This window comes from Pleurodeles waltl, chromosome 10, assembly GCF_031143425.1.
Source record: "Pleurodeles waltl isolate 20211129_DDA chromosome 10, aPleWal1.hap1.20221129, whole genome shotgun sequence".
Taxonomy (NCBI): domain Eukaryota; kingdom Metazoa; phylum Chordata; class Amphibia; order Caudata; family Salamandridae; genus Pleurodeles; species Pleurodeles waltl.
In genome coordinates, this window is record NC_090449.1 from 537637398 (window position 1) to 537663124 (window position 25727).

The following is a 25727-nucleotide window of genomic DNA, read 5'->3' on the forward strand; positions in this document are numbered from 1 at the left end:
TAGAAGGCAATGTGTAAAGCATTTGTGCAATAAATCATACAACACCATAGTATAACACTACAAAAATACACCACACAGTGTTTAGAAAAATATATAATATTTATCTGTGTATCTTCAGGTCAAAACGATCAAAGTTGCAATATGAATTTGTAAAGATATCACTGAAAAGTGATAGAAAGTGTCTTAAGTCTTTAGAAAGTAAACAAAGTCTCTTTCAAACACAAAGTACCAGGTTTCTGGTGGAAAATCTCCTTAGAGGGCCACAGGAGAAGAGGTACGTGGAAAACTGGTGTGTGTGTTGATTTCTCCTCAGCACACACGGACTTGCGTCGTTATTTTCCACGCGGGGAGTCGTGCGTCGTTTTCCGGCGCGCGGACAGTCTCTTTCTGTGGTTCGCGGGGAGTACCAGATGTCCTGGGTCTGTGTGTGGATTTTCCTGCTTGTTTTCCGGCTGTGTGTCGTTCTGCGGGGCTGCGCGTCGAAGTTTCGATCTCACGTCAGGCGTCGCGTCGATTTCTCCTGGGGAGTCGGGCGGCGTTGTCCTTGCGAGGCCGTGCGTCAAAGTTTTGATCTCACGGCAGGCGTTGCCTCGATTTCTCCTGGGAAGTCGAGCGGCGTTGTCCTTGCGAGGCCGTGCGTCAAAGTTTCGACCTCACGGCAGGCGTCGCCTCGATTTCTCCCGGGAAGTCGGGCGGCGTTGTCCTTGCGAGGCCGTGCGTCAAAGTTTCGGTCGTCCCGAAGGCGTCGCGTCGATCAGCGTCGGTGTGCAGCGTTTTTCTTGCCGCGGAACAAGCTGTGCGTCGAAAATTTGCGGCGCACGGATCGTCCAAGTGGAAGAGAGAAGTCTTTTTGGTCCTGAGACTTCAGAGAACAGGAGGCAAGCTCTATCCAGCCCTTGGAGAGCACTTTTACAGCCAGACAAGAGTTCAGCAAGGCAGCAGGCCAACAGCAAGGCAGCAGTCCTTTGTAGAAAAGCAGACAGGTGAGTCCTTTGAGCAGCCAGGCAGTTCTTCTTGGCAGGATGTAGTTTCTGGTTCAGGTTTCTTCTCCAGCAAGTGTCTCATGAGGTAGGGCAGAGGCCCTGTTTTATACTAAGTTGTGCCGTTGAAGTGGGGGTGACTTCAAAGAGTGTCCAAGAAATGCACCAAGCCCCCTTTCAGTTCAATCCTGTCTGCCAGAGTCCCAGTAGGGGGTGTGGCAGTCCTTTGTGTGAGGGCAGGCCCTCCACCCTCCCAGCCCAGGAAGACCCATTCAAAATGCAGATGTATGCAAGTGAGGCTGAGTACCCTGTGTTTGGGGTGTGTCTGAGTGAATGCACAAGGAGCTGTCAACTAAACCTAGCCAGACGTGGATTGAAGGGCACAACAAGGTTTTAGTGCAAAGAAATGCTCACTTTCTAAAAGTGGCATTTCTAGAATAGTAATATTAAATCCGACTTCACCAGTCAGCAGGATTTTATATTACCATTCTGGCCATACTAAATATGACCTTCCTGCTCCTTTCAGATCAGCAGCTGCCACTTCAACAATGTATGAGAGCAGCCCCAATGTTAGCCTATGAAGGGAGCAGGCCTCACAGTAGTGTAAAAACAAATTTAGGAGTTTTACACTACCAGGACATATAACCACACAAGTACATGTCCTGCCTTTTACCCACACAGCACCCTGCTCTAGGGGTTACCTAGGGCACACATTAGGGGTGACTTATGTATAGAAAAAGGGGAGTTCTAGGCTTGGCAAGTACCTTTAAATGCCAAGTCGAAGTGGCAGTGAAACTGCACACACAGGCCTTGCAATGGCAGGCCTGAGACAAGGTTAAGGGGCTACTGAGGTGGGTGGCACAACCACTGCTGCAGGCCCACTAGTAGCATTTAATCTACCTGCCCTAGGCACATGTAGTGCACTCTACCAGGGACTTACAAGTAAATTAAATAGTCAATCATGGATAAAACAATTAGTAGTACAATTTACACAGAGAGCATATGCACTTTAGCACTGGTTAGCAGTGGTAAAGTGCCCAGAGGTCAAAAGCCAACAACAACAGGTCAGAAAAAATAGGAGGAAGGAGGCAAAAAGTTTGGGGATGTCCCTGTCAAAAAGCCAGGTCCAACATGACCCCCTACCAGCCTAAAGCCAGGGGAGAACAATCACTATCCTGATGTACTTCCCTGTTTGAGGCGACAGAACAAGGAACCAGGCCCACAACAGCAGGGGCATGCTCCAATTCTTCGCCTTCCTGACTCCAATTGGATCCCTCTGTCCATACTCTCAGGGCCCACTAAGCCAACCCATGGGGAACCTTTCTCCTTACCTGCGGATCCCATCTGTGCAGCACCTAACCTTACTTTGCTCACAGATGTATCCCAGGGGCAGGATAGTACCACCATGACCAACACAGTGGTGTTGCTCACTCTACCCCCGGGGTGTGGCACTTGTCCCCTCCCCAGAGATAACTCTGTCCACCCGGACAGCAAGCCACAGTGGATACTGACAGCTGCCAGGGATGAGAGCCAGGCCCCAGGCCTCTCAAAGCTCTCCCACCACTGTGGCTGTGGAGAGTGGGGGGTGGTAGCCCCAGGTGCTGGGCACCCTTTAACCACTCTCCCTTCCACCAGGTCAGGGATGACAGCCTGAACCTGGTCCTCCCCTCTGGGGCTCTGTACCCTCCCTCCTGGAGCGGTACCCCCAGAGTCCAACATGGTCAGGGTGCTTATAGAAGTTGCCCTGTACCATTCCTCCACCAGTGCAGGGCTGTTAACCTGCAACTGGCCCTCCAACCTGGGGTCTGTACCTTCAGGTTGGACTAGGGCCCGGGGTGAGGGTTCCCTCCCCCTGCCCTCCCTTCTGGGGTCCAGCACCCTCCAACTAGGAGTGGCCTCCTCAGAAGACAACATGGTAGGGGCACTGTTATCAGTAGCCCCTCCCTCCAGGTCCGGGGGGACACCCTGACCCTGGTCTTCCAGCCCAGGGTCTGTACCCTCAGACTGGATCACTGCCTGGCAAACCAGGACTTTCTGGGAGGCACACCTACCCCCCACCAGGTCAGAGTTTAACCTCTGCACCTGACCATTCAACTCAGAGTCACCACCCTGAAGTTGAACAATTGCCTGGCACGCCAGGACTTCCTGGAGGGCACACTGACCCTCCACCAGGTCAGAGTTTAACCTCCGAACTTGGCCATCCAACTCAGAGTCACCACCCTGAAGTTGAACAATTGCCTTGCACGCCAGGACTTCCTGGAGGGCACACTGACCCTCCAACAGGTCAGAGTTTAACCTCTGAACCTGGTTCTCCAACCTAGGGTCACCACCCTGAGGTTGGGCAACTGCCTGGCACACCAGGACTTTCTGGGAGGCACACCAACCTCCCACCAGGTCAGAGGTTAACCTCTGAACCTGGTTCTCCAACCCAGGGTTACCACCCTGAGGTTGAACAATTGCCTGGCACGCCAGGACTTTCTGGGGGGGCACACCTACCCCCCACCAGGTCAGAGTTTAACTTCTGAACCTGGGTATCCAACCCAGAGTCACCACCCTGAGGTTGAACCATTGCCTGGCATACTAGGACTTTCTGGGGGGCACACCTACCCCCCAACAGGTCAGAGTTTATCCTCTGAACCTGGTTAGCCAACCCAGAGTCACCACCCTGAGGTTGAACCATTGCCTGGCAGGCCAGGACTTCCAGGGAGGCACACCTACCTCCCACCAAGTCAGAGTTTAACCTCTGAGCCTGGTTCTTCAACCCAGGGTCACCACCCAGAGGTTGGGCAATTGCCTGGCACACCAGGACTTTCTGGGAGGCACACCTACCTCCCACCAGGTCAGAGTTTAACCTCTGAACCTGGCCATCCAACCCAGTGTCAACACCCTGAGGTTGGACAACTGCCTGGCATGCCAGGACTTTCTGGGGGGCACACCTACCCCCCACCAGGTCAGAGTTTAACCTCTGAACCTGGCCATCCAACCCAGAGTCAACACCCTGAGGTTGGACAATTGCCTGGCATAGCAGGACTTCTTGGGAGGCACACCTACCTCCCACCAGGTCAGAGTTTAACCCCTGAACCTGGGTATCCAACCCAGAGTCACCTCCCTGAGGTTGAATCTTTGCCTGGCATGCAGGACTTCCTGGGGGGCACTCTCACCCCCCACAAGGGACACACCGTCCCCAAGGGCCACACAAGAGTCTGGTTGGCGCAGGTCTCCCGACCTCTGCCCATCCGGCAGAGTCTGGGTTTCCCCCAAACCAGAAACTGTTTCACCTGGGTCATTCCTGGGGGGCTCTGCTCTCAGAGCTGACCCCTGACTCTCAAGGTCCTCCACTGGGGTCTGCAACCCCCTCTCAACCCTATGTCTGGACTTCTGCACCCCCTCACTAGGAGGGGTACTGCCAGACACCAGAACTGTTGGGATGCTGGCTACAGTCACCCCCCCCAAGTTCTTCTGACACTGCGGGGCTTCCCTCAAAAGGTGGCCCTACGGTACAGGCTAGGCTTCCCTCCTGGTGTTCCCTCATGGAACCCTCTAGGACCTGGGACCTACCTGGGACACTACAATCCTTTCCCACCTCACTCGGTTGGGAACCACCTAGACCACTCCCTTCAGGAGCACCCCCAAATGCCTCTTCAGACTCTCTGGTACTCACCCAGAACTCTGCCTCCATTGTAAGTTCCCTGGGGTCAGAGAACTCACACTCCACCTGGTGTTGGCGTAGCTCTGGAAAATAAGGACCAGACATATGCTCTCCAGCAATTACATCACTCTGCCCTTCACATGTATTAACCACAGTACCCTTCACCCCACCATCCAGTAAATCAGCCTTGGAAAAGCACTCTACATCACCCTCCTGAGACTGGTGAGACAGTATCTGCCTGTCTCTGACACTCAACCCATACTGTTCTGGGATGTCTCTACACTCTATATCCAGGACGTCCACCAGGGGGGAACCCTTTTCTCTGTCACTCTCTGCTAGAGTCAGTAAAGTGTCCCTCCGCCCAGTAGGAATATGACTCCCTGTGCCAGTTCCCCAATCCTTCTCAGGGACCCTGTGCATAACGGGAACTACCTCATACTCTTGAACCACCTGGGGTGTATCAACTCCCTTCTTCAAGTTGGGCACCACATCTCTGGGCTTGTGCCCTTCTTCAGCAGTACCGGATGCAAGATTTTTGCTGCCACCATCTGAACTGGACTCAGCCCTTCCAGCCTCCAGTTTCAGCTCTTTACAGCTCAGCTATTGAGCTGCAATCTTTTCTTCTTCCAGGGCTAAGAGTCTTTTTGCCTCAACCCTTGCAAGATATTCCTCTAATTGTTGCTCCTGTCGCCTTTGACCTCGGAGCCATTCATCTATCTCTGGGTCTCTTTCCTCATCTGAGTAGTCTTCCTCCTCATGCGAGCAGTCTTCCTCCTCATGTGCGTAGTCCTCCTCCTCATCTGAGGGGTACTTAGTCATTTGGTTTCTTGCTGCCTCTCTCTCTGCCCATCTTTCCTCCCCCCAGACTATGTAGTTATGTAGCATCTCCGCCTTAGTAGATCTCCTTGCTACAGGAAGGCCCCATTTTCTGCAAAGCTTCCTTAGGTCAGCCTTAGTGAGGTGGTCAGTACGAACAAAGAATGAGTAGGTAAGCAATCCCATTCTGATAAGATCTTACCAGCAAAAACCAAAATCCAAAGTCCAAAATATCAATAGTATATCCAGGAGGACATCAGAGAATCAAAAGCCCAAAAAAGTGAAACATCAAGTTGACCTTCAACTGTGGGTAGGTAGTGAAATACTTAGCTACTGTATGTCACTGCACAAACACAAGTCCTATCCTCACCGCTGATCACCAATGTTAGAAATGGGGTTTTTGGTTGGCAGTCAGGTTGCCCTCTGTCCAAGCAAGAACCCTCACTCTAGTCAGAGTAAGTCACACACAATCCAAAATCAGCCTGTGCCAACCCTCTGGTAGCTTGGCACGAGCAGTCAGGCTTAACTTAGAAGGCAATGTGTAAAGCATTTGTGCAATAAATCATACAACACCATAGCATAACACTACAAAAATACACCACACAGTGTTTAGAAAAATATATAATATTTATCTGGGTATCTTCAGGTCAAAACGATCAAAGTTGCAATATGAATTTGTAAAGATATCACTGAAAAGTGATATAAAGTGTCTTAAGTCTTTAGAAAGTAAACAAAGTCTCTTTCAAACACAAAGTACCTGGTTTCTGGTGGAAAATCTCCTTAGAGCGCCACAGGAGAAGAGGTACGTGGAAAACTGGTGTGTGCGTCGATTTCTCTTCAGCACACACGGACTTGCGTTGTTATTTTCCACGCGGGGAGTCGTGCGTCGTTTTCCGGCGCGGACAGTCTCTTTTTTGTGGTTCGCGGGGAGTACCAGATTTTCCGGGTCTGTGCGTGGATTTTCCTGCTTGTTTTCCGGCTCCGCGTCGTTCTGCGGAGCTGCGAGTCGAAGTTTCGATCTCACGGCAGGCGTTGCGTCGATTTCTCCTGGGGAGTCGGGCGGCGTTGTCCTTGCAAGGCCGTGCGTCAAAGTTTTGATCTCACGGCAGGCGTTGCGTCAATTTCTCCTGGGAAGTCGGGCGGCGTTGTCCTTGCAAGGCCGTGCGTCAAAGTTTCGACCTCACGGCAAGCGTCGCGTCGATTTCTCCCGGGAAGTCGGGCGGCGTTGTCCTTGCGAGGCCGTGCGTCAAAGTTTCGGTCGTCCCGAAGGCGTCGCGTCGTTCAGCGTCGGTGTGCGGCGTTTTTCTTGCCGCGGAACAAGCTGTGCGTCGAAAATTTTCGGCGCACGGAGCGTCCAAGTGGAAGAGAGGAGTCTTTTTGGTCCTGAGACTTCAGGGAACAGGAGGCAAGCTCTATCCAAGCCCTTGGAGAGCACTTTTACAGCCAGACAAGAGTTCCGCAAGGCAGCAGGCCAACAGCAAGGCAGCAGTCCTTTGTAGAAAAGCAGACAGGTGAGTCCTTTGAGCAGCCAGGCAGTTCTTCTTGGCAGGATGTAGTTTCTGGTTCAGGTTTCTTCTCCAGCAAGTGTCTCATGAGGTAGGGCAGAGGCCCTGTTTTATACTAAGTTGTGCTGTTGAAGTGGGGGTGACTTCAAAGAGTGTCCAAGAAATGCACCAAGCCCCCTTTCAGTTCAATCCTGTCTGCCAGAGTCCCAGTAGGGGGTGTGGCAGTCCTTTGTGTGAGGGCAGGCCCTCCACCCTCCCAGCCCAGGAAGACCCATTCAAAATGCAGATGTATGCAAGTGAGGCTGAGTACCCTGTGTTTGGGGTGTGTCTGAGTGAATGCACAAGGAGCTGTCAACTAAACCTAGCCAGACGTGGATTGAAGGGCACAACAAGGTTTTAGTGCAAAGAAATGCTCACTTTCTAAAAGTGGCATTTCTAGAATAGTAATATTAAATCCGACTTCACCAGTCAGCAGGATTTTATATTACCATTCTGGCCATACTAAATATGACCTTCCTGCTCCTTTCAGATCAGCAGCTGCCACTTCAACAATGTATGAGAGCAGCCCCAATGTTAGCCTATGAAGGGAGCAGGCCTCACAGTAGTGTAAAAACGAATTTAGGAGTTTTACACTACCAGGACATATAACCACACAAGTACATGTCCTGCCTTTTACCCACACAGCACCCTGCTCTAGGGGTTACCTAGGGCACACATTAGGGGTGACTTATGTATAGAAAAAGGGGAGTTCTAGGCTTGGCAAGTACCTTTAAATGCCAAGTCGAAGTGGCAGTGAAACTGCACACACAGGCCTTGCAATGGCAGGCCTGAGACAAGGTTAAGGGGCTACTGAGGTGGGTGGCACAACCAGTGCTGCAGGCCCACTAGTAGCATTTAATCTACCTGCCCTAGGCACATGTAGTGCACTCTACCAGGGACTTACAAGTAAATTAAATAGTCAATCATGGATAAAACAATTAGTAGTACAATTTACACAGAGAGCATATGCACTTTAGCACTGGTTAGCAGTGGTAAAGTGCCCAGAGGTCAAAAGCCAACAACAACAGGTCAGAAAAAATAGGAGGAAGGAGGCAAAAAGTTTGGGGATGTCCCCGTCAAAAAGCCAGGTCCAACATGACCCCCTACCAGCCTAAAGCCAGGGGAGAACAATCACTATCCTGATGTACTTCCCTGTTTGAGGCGACAGAACAAGGACCCAGGCCCACAACAGCAGGGGCATGCTCCAGTTCTTCGCCTTCCTGACTCCAATTGGATCCCTCTGTCCATACTCTCAGGGCCCACTAAGCCAACCCATGGGGAACCTTTCTCCTTACCTGCGGATCCCATCTGTGCAGCACCTAACCTTACTTTGCTCACAGATGTATCCCAGGGGCAGGATAGCACCACCATGACCAACACAGTGGTGTTGCTCACTCTACCCCCGGGGTGTGGCACTTGTCCCCTCCCCAGGGATAACTCTGTCCACCCGGACAGCAAGCCACAGTGGATACTGACAGCTGCCAGGGATGCGAGCCAGGCCCCAGGCCTCTCAAAGCTCTCCCACCACTGTGGCTGTGGAGAGTGGGGGGCGGTAGCCCCAGGTGCTGGGCACCCTTTAACCACTCTCCCTTCCACCAGGTCAGGGATGACAGCCTGAACCTGGTCCTCCCCTCTGGGGCTCTGTACCCTCCCTCCTGGAGCGGTACCCCCAGAGTCCAACATGGTCAGGGTGCTTATAGAAGTTGCCCTGTACCATTCCTCCACCAGTGCAGGGCTGTTAACCTGCAACTGGCCCTCCAACCTGGGGTCTGTACCTTCAGGTTGGACTAGGGCCCGGGGTGAGGGATCCCTCCCCCTGCCCTCCCTTCTGGGGTCCAGCACCCTCCAACTAGGAGTGGCCTCCTCAGAAGACAACATGGTAGGGGCACTGTTATCAGTAGCCCCTCCCTCCAGGTCCGGGGGGACACCCTGACCCTGGTCTTCCAGCCCAGGGTCTGTACCCTCAGACTGGATCACTGCCTGGCAAACCAGGACTTTCTGGGAGGCACACCTACCCCCCACCAGGTCAGAGTTTAACCTCTGCACCTGACCATTCAACTCAGAGTCACCACCCTGAAGTTGAACAATTGCCTGGCACGCCAGGACTTCCTGGAGGGCACACTGACCCTCCACCAGGTCAGAGTTTAACCTCTGAACTTGGCCATCCAACTCAGAGTCACCACCCTGAAGTTGAACAATTGCCTTGCACGCCAGGACTTCCTGGTGGGCACACTGACCCTCCACCAGGTCAGAGTTTAACCTCTGAACCTGGTTCTCCAACCTAGGGTCACCACCCTGAGGTTGGGCAACTGCCTGGCACACCAGGACTTTCTGGGAGGCACACCAACCTCCCACCAGGTCAGAGGTTAACCTCTGAACCTGGTTCTCCAACCCAGGGTTACCACCCTGAGGTTGAACAATTGCCTGGCACGCCAGGACTTTCTGGGGGGCACACCTACCCCCCACCAGGTCAGAGTTTAACTTCTGAACCTGGGTATCCAACCCAGAGTCACCACCCTGAGGTTGAACCATTGCCTGGCATACCAGGACTTTCTGGGGGGCACACCTACCCCCCAACAGGTCAGAGTTTATCCTCTGAACCTGGTTAGCCAACCCAGAGTCACCACCCTGAGGTTGAACCATTGCCTGGCAGGCCAGGACTTCCAGGGAGGCACACCTACCTCCCACCAGGTCAGAGTTTAACCTCTGAGCCTGGTTCTTCAACCCAGGGTCACCACCCAGAGGTTGGGCAATTGCCTGGCACACCAGGACTTTCTGGGAGGCACACCTACCTCCCACCAGGTCAGAGTTTAACCTCTGAACCTGGCCATCCAACCCAGTGTCAACACCCTGAGGTTGGACAACTGCCTGGCATGCCAGGACTTTCTGGGGGGCACACCTACCCCCCACCAGGTCAGAGTTTAACCTCTGAACCTGGCCATCCAACCCAGAGTCAACACCCTGAGGTTGGACAATTGCCTGGCATAGCAGGACTTCTTGGGAGGCACACCTACCTCCCACCAGGTCAGAGTTTAACCCCTGAAACTGGGTATCCAACCCAGAGTCACCTCCCTGAGGTTGAATCTTTGCCTGGCATGCCAGGACTTCCTGGGGGGCACTCTCACCCCCCACAAGGGACACACCGTCCCCAAGGGCCACACAAGAGTCTGGTTGGCGCAGGTCTCCCGACCTCTGCCCATCCGGCAGAGTCTGGGTTTCCCCCAAACCAGAAACTGTTTCACCTGGGTCATTCCTGGGGGGCTCTACTCTCAGAGCTGACCCCTGACTCTCAAGGTCCTCCACTGGGGTCTGCAAACCCCTCTCAACCCTATGTCTGGACTTCTGCACCCCCTCACTAGGAGGGGTACTGCCAGACACCAGAACTGTTGGGATGCTGGCTACAGTCACCCCCCCCAAGTTCTTCTGACACTGCGGGGCTTCCCTCAAAAGGTGGCCCTACGGTACAGGCTAGGCTTCCCTCCTGGTGTTCCCTCATGGAACCCTCTAGGACCTGGGACCTACCTGGGAAACTACAATCCTTTCCCACCTCACTCGGTTGGGAACCACCTAGACCACTCCCTTCAGGAGCACCCCCAAATGCCTCTTCAGACTCTCTGGTACTCACCCAGAACTCTGCCTCCATTGTAAGTTCCCTGGGGTCAGAGAACTCACACTCCACCTGGTGTTGGCGTAGCTCTGGAAAATAAGGACCAGACATATGCTCTCCAGCAATTACATCACTCTGCCCTTCACATGTATTAACCACAGTACCCTTCACCCCACCATCCAGTAACTCAGCCTTGGAAAAGCACTCTACATCACCCTCCTGAGACTGGTGAGACAGTATCTGCCTGTCTCTGACACTCAACCCATACTCTTCTGGGATGTCTCTACACTCTATATCCAGGACGTCCACCAGGGGGGAACCCTTTTCTCTGTCACTCTCTGCTAGAGTCAGTAAAGTGTCCCTCCCCCCAGTAGGAATATGACTCCCTGTGCCAGTTCCCCAATCCTTCTCAGGGACCCTGTGCATAATGGGAACTACCTCATACTCTTGAACCACCTGGGGTGTATCAACTCCCTTCTTCAAGTTGGGCACCACATCTCTGGGCTTGTGCCCTTCTTCAGCAGTACCGGATGCAAGATTTTTGCTGCCACCATCTGAACTGGACTCAGCCCTTCCGGCCTCCAGTTTCAGCTCTTTACAGCTCAGCTCTTGAGCTGCAATCTTTTCTTCTTCCAGGGCTAAGAGTCTTTTTGCCTCAACCCTTGCAAGATATTCCTCTAATTGTTGCTCCTGTCGCCTTTGACCTCGGAGCCATTCATCTATCTCTGGGTCTCTTTCCTCATCTGAGTAGTCTTCCTCCTCATGTGAGCAGTCTTCCTCCTCATGTGCGTAGTCCTCCTCCTCATCTGAGGGGTACTTAGTCATTTGGTTTCTTGCTGCCTCTCTCTCTGCCCATCTTTCCTCCCCCCAGACTATGTAGTTATGTAGCATCTCCGCCTTAGTAGATCTCCTTGCTACAGGAAGGCCCCATTTTCTGCAAAGCTTCCTTAGGTCAGCCTTAGTGAGGTGGTCAGTACGAACAAAGAATGAGTAGGTAAGCAATCCCATTCTGATAAGATCTTACCCGCAAAAACCAAAATCCAAAGTCCAAAATATCAATAGTATATCCAGGAGGACATCAGAGAATCAAAAGCCAAAAAAAGTGAAACATCAAGTTGACCTTCAACTGTGGGTAGGTAGTGAAATACTTAGCTACTGTATGTCACTGCACAAACACAAGTCCTATCCTCACCGCTGATCACCAATGTTAGAAATGGGGTTTTTGGTTGGCAGTCAGGTTGCCCTCTGTCCAAGCAAGAACCCTCACTCTAGTCAGAGTAAGTCACACACAATCCAAAAACAGCCTGTGCCAACCCTCTGGTAGCTTGGCACGAGCAGTCAGGCTTAACTTAGAAGGCAATGTGTAAAGCATTTGTGCAATAAATCATACAACACCATAGCATAACACTACAAAAATACACCACACAGTGTTTAGAAAAATATATAATATTTATCTGGGTATCTTCAGGTCAAAACGATCAAAGTTGCAATATGAATTTGTAAAGATATCACTGAAAAGTGATATAAAGGTGGTCATTCTGACCCTGGCGGTCTTTGACCGCCAGGGCGGAGGACCGCGGGAGCACCGCCGACAGGCCGGCGGGGCTCCAATGGGGATTCCGACCGCGGCGGTAAAGCCGCGGTCGGACCGGCACCACTGGCGGGGTCCCGCCAGTGTACCGCCGCCCCATTGAATCCTCCGCGGCGGCGCAGCTTGCTGCACCGCCGCGGGGATTCCGACCCCCCTACCGCCTTCCAGATCCCGGCGGTCGGACCGCCGGGATCCGGATGGCGGTAGGGGGGGTCGCTGGGCCCCTGGGGGCCCCTGCAGTGCCCATGCCACTGGCATGGGCATTGCAGGGGCCCCCGTAAGAGGGCCCCTACATGTATTTCACTGTCTGCTGCGCAGACAGTGAAATACGCGACGGGTGCAACTGCACCCGTCGCACAGCTTCCACTCCGCCGGCTCGATTCCGAGCCGGCTTCATCGTGGAAGCCTCTTTCCCGCTGGGCTGGCGGGCGGTCTGAAGGCGACCGCCCGCCAGCCCAGCGGGAAAGTCAGAATTACCGCCGCGGTCTTTCGACCGCGGAACGGTAATCTGACGGCGGGACTTTGGCGGGCGGCCTCCGCCGCCCGCCAAGGTCAGAATGAGGGCCAAAGTGTCTTAAGTCTTTAGAAAGTAAACAAAGTCTCTTTCAAACACAAAGTACCTGGTTTCTGGTGGAAAATCTCCTTAGAGGGCCACAGGAGAAGAGGTACGTGGAAAACTGGTGTGTGCGTCGATTTCTCCTCAGCACACACGGACTTGCGTTGTTATTTTCCACGCGGGGAGTCGTGTGTCGTTTTCCGGCGCGGACAGTCTCTTTCTGTGGTTCGCGGGGAGTACCAGATGTTCCGGGTCTGTGCGTGGATTTTCCTGCTTGTTTTCCGGCTGCGCGTCGTTCTGCGGGGCTGCGATTCGAAGTTTCGATCTCACGGCAGGCGTTGCGTCGATTTCTCCTGGGGAGTCGGGCGGCGTTGTCCTTGCAAGGCCGTGCGTCAAAGTTTTGATCTCACGGCAGGCGTTGCGTCAATTTCTCCTGGGAAGCCGGGCGGCGTTGTCCTTGCAAGGCCGTGCGTCAAAGTTTCGACCTCACGGCAAGCGTCGCGTCGATTTCTCCCGGGAAGTCGGGCGGCGTTGTCCTTGCGAGGCCGTGCGCCAAAGTTTCGGTCGTCCCGAAGGCGTCGCGTCGATCAGCGTCGGTGTGCGGCGTTTTTCTTGCCGCGGAACAAGCTGTGCGTCGAAAATTTTCGGCGCACGGAGCGTCCAAGTGGAAGAGAGGAGTCTTTTTGGTCCTGAGACTTCAGGGAACAGGAGGCAAGCTCTATCCAAGCCCTTGGAGAGCACTTTTACAGCCAGACAAGAGTTCCGCAAGGCAGCAGGCCAACAGCAAGGCAGCAGTCCTTTGTAGAAAAGCAGACAGGTGAGTCCTTTGAGCAGCCAGGCAGTTCTTCTTGGCAGGATGTAGTTTCTGGTTCAGGTTTCTTCTCCAGCAAGTGTCTCATGAGGTAGGGCAGAGGCCCTGTTTTATACTAAGTTGTGCCTTTGAAGTGGGGGTGACTTCAAAGAGTGTCCAAGAAATGCACCAAGCCCCCTTTCAGTTCAATCCTGTCTGCCAGAGTCCCAGTAGGGGGTGTGGCAGTCCTTTGTGTGAGGGCAGGCCCTCCACCCTCCCAGCCCAGGAAGACCCATTCAAAATGCAGATGTATGCAAGTGAGGCTGAGTACCCTGTGTTTGGGGTGTGTCTGAGTGAATGCACAAGGAGCTGTCAACTAAACCTAGCCAGACGTGGATTGAAGGGCACAACCAGGTTTTAGTGCAAAGAAATGCTCACTTTCTAAAAGTGGCATTTCTAGAATAGTAATATTAAATCCGACTTCACCAGTCAGCAGGATTTTATATTACCATTCTGGCCATACTAAATATGACCTTCCTGCTCCTTTCAGATCAGCAGCTGCCACTTCAACAATGTATGAGAGCTGCCCCAATGTTAGCCTATGAAGGGAGCAGGCCTCACAGTAGTGTAAAAACGAATTTAGGAGTTTTACACTACCAGGACATATAACCACACTAGTACATGTCCTGCCTTTTACCCACACAGCACCTTGCTCTAGGGGTGGCCTAGGGAACACATTAGGGGTGAGTTATGTATAGAAAAAGGGGAGTTCTAGGCTTGGCAAGTACCTTTCAATGCCAAGTCGAAGTGGCAGTGAAACTGCACACACAGGCCTTGCAATGGCAGGCCTGAGACAAGGTTAAGAGGCTACTGAGGTGGGTGGCACAACCAGTGCTGCAGGCCCACTAGTAGCATTTAATCTACCTGCACTAGGCACATGTAGTGCACTCTACCAGGGACTTACAAGTAAATTAAATAGTCAATCATGGATAAAACAATTAGTAGTACAATGTACACAGAGAGCATATGCACTTTAGCACTGGTTAGCAGTGGTAAAGTGCCCAGAGGTCAAAAGCCAACAACAACAGGTCAGAAAAAATAGGAGGAAGGAGGCAAAAAGTTTGGGGATGTCCCTGTCAAAAAGCCAGGTCCAACCCAGATAAACTAGTTAAAGCCTTGATGGAGTATGAATAGCAGTGGTCACCAGTGTGTTCCTCTCCTTCACAGGGAGATATCTTTGGGTAAGGAAAGTCTGGTAATATGAACAGATGAAGGACTGACGTTGTACTAGATTTAGGGAAGAAACAAATACATATGCCCCTTGGATCCCACAGTTCATAAACACAAATTACTGGTGGCTTATCACTACATTCTTGTCGCTTTTGGTTTGACTGCAGTCAGTATTTCATTGTTACCGCTATTGTCAAATGGTAGCCACGTGCATGCATAACTGTTCGCATGATCATTCAGAACTTCTTGAGCAATCAGCTGTATGACTGCCTATGTAACAAACTCGAGAGCATCATACGGGCACTGCACGGCAGTTTATGATAGCTTTATATGACAGCTCGCATGACCAATTTAATGGCAAACTACTTATAAATTCTGTGACAACTATATGAGAAATAGCATGTCAATTATAAATCAGTTTACATGGCAAATGTCTCTAATATTGCAAGTGTCTAATGGAGTAGAGTGTGGCCGATCCACAAACCACTACAGTACGTCACCTGGAGAAGTAAGTGCTATATAAATGCCTATATAATAGTGTGTCAAAGTTCATAATGGTGTGAGGCATCCCATTTAAATCAAACATAATTGCACAGTCATTTGTATGAGATGTTTATTGCAAAATGGATGACGCGCCATAAAAAACAGCATGTCAAATTGTTCCCCTTCTGCATGGTTAAGGGCCTGATTTAATGTTCGGCAGAGGGGTTACTCTGTCACAACAGTGATGGGCAGCCCGTCCACGAAATCTAAATCCCATTATATCAAAAGGGATTTAGATTTCGATGGACAAAATATCAAGCACCATTGTGATGGAGTAACCCCTCAGCCAAATTCTAAATCAGGCCCCAAATCACTAACACTGGTCTCAGACAGACTAATGTGCTACCCATCTGCAAAGCGCTTCACTGCCTCTTCATGGCCAGTAAGCACTACATAAATACTCTTACCATATTAATACCCAAGCTGGAAGCCTAACAGCCAAAAAGCTACATATTTAAACTAGTAAAATAGATTATTGTAAAATATATTTTTCAATTATCCCTCTCTTCTAAATCTTGGGATTTTAGAGAAATTCCAAACAAGCAATAACATATGTATGCATTCTTACCTCAAATGTGCACACATTGTTGAGGCGCTTTATGTGATGTGCATGGTGCGGCCTTTGTCAGTGAAATTTGTGTACACAGTAGTTTCTTTTACTGAGAGAAGCAGTAATGCTTATGCCAGGATCTGTGGAGCTGATGGTCTTGACTGACGGCACAGCATAACAAAACATTGGGGATTACCATGTGGCAGCTGAATACTTCCTTATTCCTGACAATAATCACCACAAATGAAATTCACAGAATACCATGCAAGTAAGGTTTTCACCTCATTTCATGTCATAAAGTCCCTATTCACCCAGTCATGGGCTTTCATTTGACATTCTAATGCATTCAGGAAATAATAGTCTTGGTTTGTTTTCATTTAATCACTTGGACCAACACACGTACTAGCAATGATTTGTGAAATGAAAGCCCAGTGTGTGGCGACCATCACGGTGACATGACAGCCTTGTTGTGGATAGTCTATCAAGTGAGAGGTTTTGACAGCGGATACAGCTGAGACTCTGCTGGTTGAAACTCCTGCTGTTCCTCCACCTATAAATGGGGTTAGAAGGCAATAGCCTTTTTTTGGTAGGTGACCTGCTTCAGTCAATCTTTAAATAATCTCTTTATTTTATTCCTATTTACAGCAAATAGACTGCATAACTAGTGAAACTAGTGAAAAGACATCTTCACAAAACGCAGGGGTTAAAAAGGATAAAAAGCTTGTCCAACTGATAAAGATATTATACCTCATTTGAGCTTGCACTTATTCGGATGTTTTGTATTTTTACTATTATAGCAGAGAAATTGGCACCGGTCAGTGAACAGGAAAATGTTGGCTCGGTACAGTCCTTAACTCATGAATAGCAGACAGCAGAGTTCCTTTTTCCTCAAGTGATCCAGTTAACTCCATGACTATAATTAGGTCTCTCATTTATTAGCCATATGAAGAAAAAAAAATCTTCTTATTCGGCTTATTGGGTGACCCAAGGACCTAGACAATTTTCACAAACTGAAACCAATGACATCTTACTTTTGAAATACAACATAACATATTTTGTGTGTTTAAAAAGTTTATAAAGTTTATGATTATAAAGTACACATTTACCCCTTGGGGCTTATCATATTAAAACTTTATTCGGTCACAACTGACCATAAAAGCACAAGCATAAAAACTAAATTAAAACAATTATACACAACATAAAAAATACATTTCTTAACTATATACAGACAATAGAAAATTATTCTCATATCAATAAAGTCTCTCATAGCAACTAAAATTAAAAGAAATATTATCAATACATTTCATCATAGCTAACAATGCTAAATCCACTCTTAACATGATTAGACAGAATATCTTCTCCTAATCCCTAGCGCGCTCCTTATAAAATTGACCATCGCAACATCAATTTCTATTGAATCTATACATTGAAGGAAAAGTAATGCCACCCTATGCTGTCTTAGACCTACTCTTTTCAGATAAGGTAATAAAAATCTCTTACGAGGAATTGAAAAAAGTGGACAAAAAAGAGTCAAATTAAGGGTGCTCTGGGGCGTATGACAGTCACACAGACAACTGAGCATCTATTTGAACCATGTCCCTTGAGAGAGGAAGGCACATAAAAAATTAACTGTGTTTAACATGAACCTGGTTAAATAAAAGCTATACTGTGGATTTTGGAAGTATGCCAGGTATGCCTACACCCAACTTGATGGGACCAGATCTACATACTCACTCACTGTATGGGAATTAACCTACTTTCTCAGTCTTACCTTCTGCATTAATTCCAAAAAGTTGAATTTAACCCTCTCTCTCATAGAGGGAGTGGCTAAAGCAGGGTTTAATAACAAATCTCTATAGAGCACTTTATCCAAAGACTGCTTTAAATAACTCAGCCATGGGATCCTCTCCCATCTATCCAAGTCTAGGTAGTCTGTCAAAATTGATCTTATGAATGCCAACTCTGGGGTAAGAGAAATCTTAAACCAGAACATCATAGGAGCGAGTTGTACTAAATCCCCCCCAAAAAAATCAAACCCAATTTCTTGTGGCCAATAAGCGTGGGTGTGGGGGCAAAAACCTGGAGAATGTGGCTGACAAAATGATTTTTTATAATTTGAAAACACCTCGCATTTATATACCCCAGACTCCAACTCATACAGCCCCACCAAAAAACATTTGCTTTTATATAGGAGTAAAATTTCCATGATCCTTGTGCACCCTGTTCTAGACGAGAAGTGAAAAATTGTTTCCACAGCCCCCCCTGAAATTGATTATGTCTAATTTTCAACAAATGCCCCTAAGAAAGAGTTTCATCAAAGGGAATGCCCAGATAGTTAAAATGTGGTACTCTTTTTAGAGTAACTCCCTCCACTTGATGAATTCTGGTTTTCATCCTTTTGGGCCCAATTATCACCGTGAAGGACTTCTGGAAATTAACCTTAAGATCCAAATCCCTCATGAGGTTTGTAACCAATTCTAATAATCTCTGGAGGCAAATAGCTGTTTGGGCCATGAGTATTGCCTCATCCGCATACAGGAGACACAGTAGCCAATGATCCCCTACCTTTGGGAAATCAATGCCCTCAGTACCTAACTATGAATCTAACTCATTGATATATAGTGAAAAAAACAGGAGCCAGTATACAAGCCAGTATACAACCTTGTTCTACCCCCCTCAATGTTAAAATTGGATCCGTACACTCTACCTTCTTCCCATATCTGATTTTAATACTATTATCTGTGTACATCCTCCTCATTATATCAATAAGGGCAGAGTCCACCCCCATTACCGCCAACAGAGACCACAACTTAACCTGATTCACAATATCTAACACACTTGAGTGGTCCATAAAGCCCAAGTGCAGAGCACCCCCTTGGCATCAACATATTTCCCCGCCAAAAGGGTTAAGTTTAGACTTTGTTCCACCGTGCCCACTCCCAGGCGAAAACCAAATTGAACTGGAGTGACAATATTATGTTCCTCAGCCTATGCTTCTAATGAGTTACCTCTTGGGACATTATTGGCAGTGAATAACATATTTGTTCTCATACATTTTGACGGTACTAATTTTATCAACCTCTGAAGTAGAAAAGCTGAGAGGACCCCCGCAAATTCTAACCTGTTACAATGAAGTTAAACACAGATTTTTAGTATGGATGCATTACTATTCAAAGCTTCCATACCCTCTCCAGATGAAGGCTTGCAGGATTTTCACCCACAAATGAGCTTGTCCTTTGATAGAACTTCTATATGTTTTTGTAAAATATACGATTACCAATGGAGGTTAAAGTCATAATGTAATCCAGAACAAAACATGGCAGCTCGTATATGTTCAATTTATAGCTAAGAATACTGTATTATTATGTACTGAGATGTCAAATTTCCCATGGTTCTGATATTTAAGGGTCTGCTCTTAACATCTGTGTGATTTGTGGTCATATATTTGAACTATAGCAGGGTAAATTCAGCTTTGCATACTTCTGAGTTAAATGGCTTGAGTGGCATAATAATACATAATACCAACATCTGCTAGTTAAAGTACTTAGAAATGGAAAACATTATTCAGCACCATATAAAACATACAGAGAAACATAATTTGTAGCCAAATTTCTGAATATCTTGTTTCAATTCCGTTTTCTTGTCGAGGGACCAAATTTATGGTACAGGCCCAGAAAGAATTAGTGAATAAAGAAGAAGCCAAGTGTGCATGGGCCATCATTTTATGATTAGTAAAGCTCCGAAAGTTTAGTTCCAGCCAGGAATCAGCCTTGGTTACAACTTAGGATTCTCACTGAGCTTCACTCATCCACAATTATAGTGTTTGTAAGGGAGCAAGAAATTCCTAAAGTTAAGTTCAAGATCAAGGTTGGAATTGGTGGAGAACATTTTAGCTACACACAACTCTTTACCATGATATGTTTTAGTTTCAAATAAGCTTTATATGTTTTTATTATGGGTCTATTAATATAATGAGTAGGCAAAGTATTTATATTATTATGTATGTCGGAATTGCGATGGTTTTAATTAACCGTGTCAATAAACTTAAACTTCCAAAATTCCAAACTTCTTTTAGGAATCTACCTTTTATTATAATCTGTGAAAGCCCAGGAAATCCAAGTTTAATATAAGGATTCAAAAATGTTATGCGGAAAAGACTGACTTTTTGTTGGGCCCAATGTACATAGTTCTTTTCCATGAGCCGGTATGACTTACTCATGGATATTCAGTCGCAATTATGTTTCACTGAGTAACAGAAATACATTGGTGAATCAAGCCCTTTGTGTGCATTTAAATGAGTAGTCGGTCAAATAACTTTATTACGGCCACCAGGGCTATAAAAGTACAAGTGCAGTTAAAAACACTTAGTAAATGAATAAAAAAGCACACACTTCGACACAAGGACGTTTGTGGTTCATATGAATGTACACCAAAGCCATTCAACTAAACAATAAAAATGTCTACAAACACATACAAAATGCAATATAAAATGCAAAGATCAGCACGAAATAGAGCTGATGTACATGGTGTAAAAGCAAGTATGTGACACAAAATCCAACATAATACTAAGAAGGGGAAGCACCTTCCTATGAAGTATCCACATGGCACCCAAGAACTTGGCTACAGTAATAGCATAAATTAAGCTATAATCTGTTCTCAGAATATGGAGTTCAGCAAAGTGGCAGCGCACACCTAAAAGCATGCAGGTGGATGCTAACCAGTTTCTACAGGGACAGGCGTACGTCGGACAGGTAAAAAGGACGTGCAAGAGGCTCTCTACTGAGGGGTTACAGGCAGGACAAGCGTTGGACCCCCCGCAAAGCCCATTTTGAGGTAAATGCTCTCAGCGGAAGAGTGCCCATTCTAAATTGGAAGTATAACTTCCTGTCCACTGTAATGGTCACTTGATCCCAAAATGACTCCTACCAACCAAGACACTTAAAGTCAAGAAAATCACTGGACAGCTTAGAGGAAGCGGCCTTCCTACAGTTGTTTGGCATTGTAATTGCCCAGTAGCGCTGCTTCAGCAAAGACTTGGATGGGAAACAGGTGACAGCTGAATGTTTCGATAGTTAGGTCAGCCCAAGAGAATAAACAACTCTTTGATGTTTGTGAGCCAAGGTACATTAGAAAAATGGTCAGCCTCCATTATGTCCTGAAGAGCTGTAATGTAATGCGCAAGTTCTGGGGTGGTCCATAAGCAGCTCCAATACAGGAGGGGCCATAGCCTACTTTAGGTTGCTAACCGTCTTACTCCCATGTCCAGCAAGAGAGGGTACAAGAGGGTACTAGGGGGAAGAAAAGCAATGTTAAGCAAGAATTTGTTCTCTGCTCTGATTAGTACCTCAGTGTTGGAGAAACCCCACAGCTCCACACCATAAAGGGCCAATCCCTGTGCCTTGGCCTTGTGTATGCAGAGTGCGGGTGAAATGGGTTTGCGGTGGGAGGCACAAAATTATTATATATTGCACCAAAAAGTTGAACTTTAGGGCTTCATTGATAACGTGGGGTTTCCAAGACATGCAACTACTAAACGTAACACCCAAGCAGGTGAAAGGGTCTACTTTCTCTAAAGGAACCCCACCAAAACAATACTCTTTTTGAAGGATTTGTGTGGGTTAAAAGACATCGGTTTAGTCTTAGTAGTGTTGATCGCCAGACCACAAGCGAGACAGAACTTATCAAAACGGGTCAGGAGTTTTTTAACCCACTCTGGCTGTTGGAAAGCAACAATGTGTCGTCAGCAAATAGAAGAATTGGGGTTTTGACCCTGGCCAGCAATGGAGCGTCAACTTCGCCGTGGGATAAAAAAAGGCACAATTTCAACAACTGTGGGAGCCAGTACACAACCCTGGCAAACACCCCTGAGTACTGAAATCGTCTTGGTCAACTGGCCCTGTGTCCCCCACCTAATGCGTGTGAAGTTGCCCTTGTGAAGTCGTATCACAAGTAACAGGATGCTCAGGGGCATTTTCAAGTCAATGTGAGCCTGCCAAAGGGTAGAACGTCGGACGGAATCAAAAGCAGATTTTAAATTGACAAAGGCAACATAGAGGTTGCCCTTGCCAATAATGACAGTCTTCCAATAAATTAATAAAAAGTGAAAGACCTGATTGGTGGTAGAGACGTTCATCCGAAAGCCCGTTTGGAGGGGGCTGAAAATTCCTTCCACAAGTATCCAATCCTGGCTTTGAACAGCACGCCACAACAAAAAACATTTTTGAGGCAGTCAATAAGACTGGTTGGTCTGCGATTATTAGGTAAATACCTGTCTCCTTTTTTATAAATAGGTAATACAATAGCACCTTTCCAAGAAACAGAGACAGGAGTCCCCTCAGCAATAGCATTAGCAATGGTTAACATATAGCAAGGCCAAACCTCCAAATCAGATAAAAAACATCAGCTGGAACACTGTCCGACCCTGCAGCCCTTCTCCTTGTAAAAGCTGATAAAGACTGAACAATATCAGAAATGTCAAACAAAGATGTAGAAGTGATAGATCGAGTAGAGCTGGGAAGATGTCAAAGGGGATGCTTCACAGGTCAACTGATAAGTTATTGAAGCAATCGAACCAGTCCAAGGGAGCAAAATTGTAATCTCCATGGCAGAAGAGGTACCACCATTGGAAACAAGGTGCAAAACTCAAGTAAGATGTCTGTCAGCAAAGGCATCATTAAGAGCACTCCACCTCTGTTCATTCCAGATCCTTTTAGGGTGGATAATATTCAACTTGTAGGCTTTCCTAGCTGGAGGGATGCTGGCCATATCCTTGGTTTTGAAAGCTCTAGCTAAGGAACTCCGGAGCTTACAGCATTCTTGATTAAACCACAAGCAGGTCTTAGAAGTTCCCGTCTTTTCGTAAGTGTCGACAAGGCTGTGTGAATGGGACTCAGTAGATCTGGGGCAGCTATGTGGTCACCCTCTATTTTTGCCATAATTTCCTCGAGATCAGCACTTTGGGTCAGTAAGATGTCTGGGAGGGCTACTACTAGACTCCATTTTAAGTGGCGCTTGTCAAAGGTCTATGCAGTGCCCCTGGTAAGACAGCCTGCGTAGACAGGGAAAGTGGATTATGGTCGCATTCAATCCTCTTCAGTACAGATAAGTCAATAACCAAAGGCATAGCCCTAAATTGATCAAGATATAATTGATTCTGTCAATATGATAAGGTTTATTATGCATGTGAGCCCCTACTAGATCAGATATTGTGTGGCCGTTGACAGCCCTGAGCCCAAACTCAATAGTTAGGGCTGTAAGATGAAAGGTTACTTGTGACTATCTATAAATGGGTGTAATATCCAAAAGGGGAATGGCCCAGGTTGCATCCTCATCTTTTGTTAGATGAACTTTGTCATTATTGAGGGGCTCCAAAGTTGCATGAAAGTCACCCGCCAGGATAAGTTGTTGGTGAACAGAACACTGTTCAAGATTGGTTTCTAAGACATGGAGGGTGTGGTACATCATGTCACTTCTGACCACTCTGATATAAACATTGATTATAATTATCCTAGACTTAGTCCTACTGTTATGCTGGATGGCCTGAATATCGGGCGAGTCGATGTTGAGTTGACAAATTTGACAGGTGTTTGAGGCTCTGACCCACGTAACTAAACAACCAGAGTATCTGCCCCTCTGGCTGCGAATTGCAGAAGTACACAAATTTAGATAACCAGGCCTATGGATTGGTTCCAGAGACCATGTCTCTTGAGTAGACTAACGTTGTGGTCTTCCATAAAGGCATTCCAGTCAGGCAATGCTAACTTGGACCTGAGACCAGCTAAATTCCAAGAGGCCACTTTAAGCGCTGTAGTTTTACGTGGGTATCTCTAGATAGGCTAGGCTCAGGGGTCTCATTTAGACTATGCAAAAGAATGCTATTAGAGGTGTAAGGGCCAGCAGGAGTCAGAGTAAATGTGTTAGACACGTTAGTAAGCAAGGAGTTTACATTAAATTTAGTAGAGGCATCAGGGAAGGAAGGGCAATTTGAAACGGCCATCTTTCCACTATCCTCTGTCCGATGAAAGAGACTAGAATTAAATGTTGAAGGCATCACTGCACTGAGACATGCATTTTCGTGAGTATTCCCGCACTTGTTTAGGAACATTACTCTCTTTTTTAAACTCACTTATTCATGAGTATCACCACAAAGATACACGCTTTTCTCTGGTCTTGCACCAGCCCCAGCCCATGCAGAGAAATGAAATTGGTTAAGAGGATTTCTGGAGCCATTGTACTTACTGAGGTTGTATTTATACTGTGCTTATTAACTTTGACGAGCCACCAAAGCACAACTGAAGAAGAGCAACCGTTTATTAAGTGGGAGTACTGTAATCTGTAGAGTGTTTGAAGATTGTATGGCCTGTATGGGTAGGGGTTTGGTGTCTGTGTGCCTACGAGACTTTATAACTGCACTTAGGCATGAGGATGAGGCAAAAAGGTGTGAGAGAAAGGACACTTAAGCCTTAAAGCTGGTAAATGGATGGGTAAAGCGGGTGCAGATACATTGTGACCTATGTGGAATATGTGGGAGAAAGCTGAACCCATGTTGCTTCAAGCATGGAGTTCAACATATGCAGTGCAAGTAATGAACTTCATTCAGACTGCACTCATTATCTTTATACTCAGCCTCATTTTAGAAACAGTGGAACAGCCACAGAGCATGGTTCAAGTTTTGAGCCCAGTCCAGTATACACTTTTCATTTCCAGCTAAGGGTATTCCCTCTCTCCAGCTTCAGACTGGAGCTGTCAGTTTGCATCAATACGCCATTCTTACATAAATATTCAGTGTTGCATAATGCATAACCATGGTTGCACAATTTTGCAAAAAATGTAAAGTGCATTGCCCCTGCTGTACCATGCCCCACTTAAGTAAGGTCCAAACAAATAGCAATTACACCAAAACACGCACAGCGCCACAAAAAGTGATGGGAGCTGAATCTTCTACTGTTGGGGACTGTGTGTGCAGGAGGTTTTGTATTTTAAAGAGAGAAACTACAAAGTGACGTCTGCGATGGACTAAAATGTTTGTAAATGCATATATGTTAGACTGTTGTGCACTATCTAAACTTTGGACTTCAAATTGTTGTATACTGATGGTGCTTTTTAAAAACATGGATCAAACCTCAAATTTTGCCTGAAAGTACCATATACTTCCACAAAGTGTGCAAAGAAGCTATCACAATTTACAAAAAGCATTCCAGGTTTTGTCATGAGTGAGAATTGTTCACTTAGACATATATGCAGTGCTAGCAGCCCTGTACGAAACTATTACATTAACCAATCTCCGTTAGACTTACTATATGTGTGAAATCACTCGCATTTTTCTGTATTAGCAACACTCTATATCATTTGATACATAAGTGCTTTCCACAAAAAAAATAAACTAACATCTTAATTCTATTATTCCTTTTCAGTACAACTGTAGATCCCAGGGAAAAACTAGACATCCTTCTGAAGACTTACAAAGAGATTGAAACGACGGTGTCGCGTGTTGTAGGAAAGGCTTACAGCCTCTCTATGGATGACCTCCTGCCTTTGTTGGTGTATGTGGTGTCACGAGCGAGGTAAAACACAAGAGTGAACAGTCCTACTGTGTCCTTTCTCGATTTTGCTCTTCTTCAGGGAAGATAACAATAGTACAGATTAGCATGGGACATGGTCAGCATCAGCAGTGTTACATAAATAGTAAAGACGATTACAGGGAAACACATATCTTTCATTAGCTTCATCGTATTTGCACAAATGTACCTGAGCTTGCCTGCCACTGGTAGCCACTACATATTTTCTCTATTTCTTTCTTCATTAAGGGGGGATACACATGGTATAAAAACGTCCTTCTCCCTCCTACTGAGCCTCATGGGCAGTTTTGATT

The 25727-nt window shown here is 47.3% G+C and overlaps 1 protein-coding gene across 12 annotated transcripts in view; it reads left to right on the top strand.

Annotated features, from left to right (window-relative positions):
* ALS2CL (ALS2 C-terminal like) overlaps positions 1 to 25727 on the top strand; it is a 544978-nt gene that overhangs the window by 510629 nt on the left and 8622 nt on the right. For all 12 annotated transcript variants that reach the window (XM_069210973.1, XM_069210972.1, XM_069210966.1 and 9 more), the window contains one exon: positions 25270 to 25419. In XM_069210973.1, coding sequence (XP_069067074.1) covers positions 25270 to 25419 — 150 coding nt within the window. The remainder of the gene's footprint in view (positions 1 to 25269; positions 25420 to 25727) is intronic.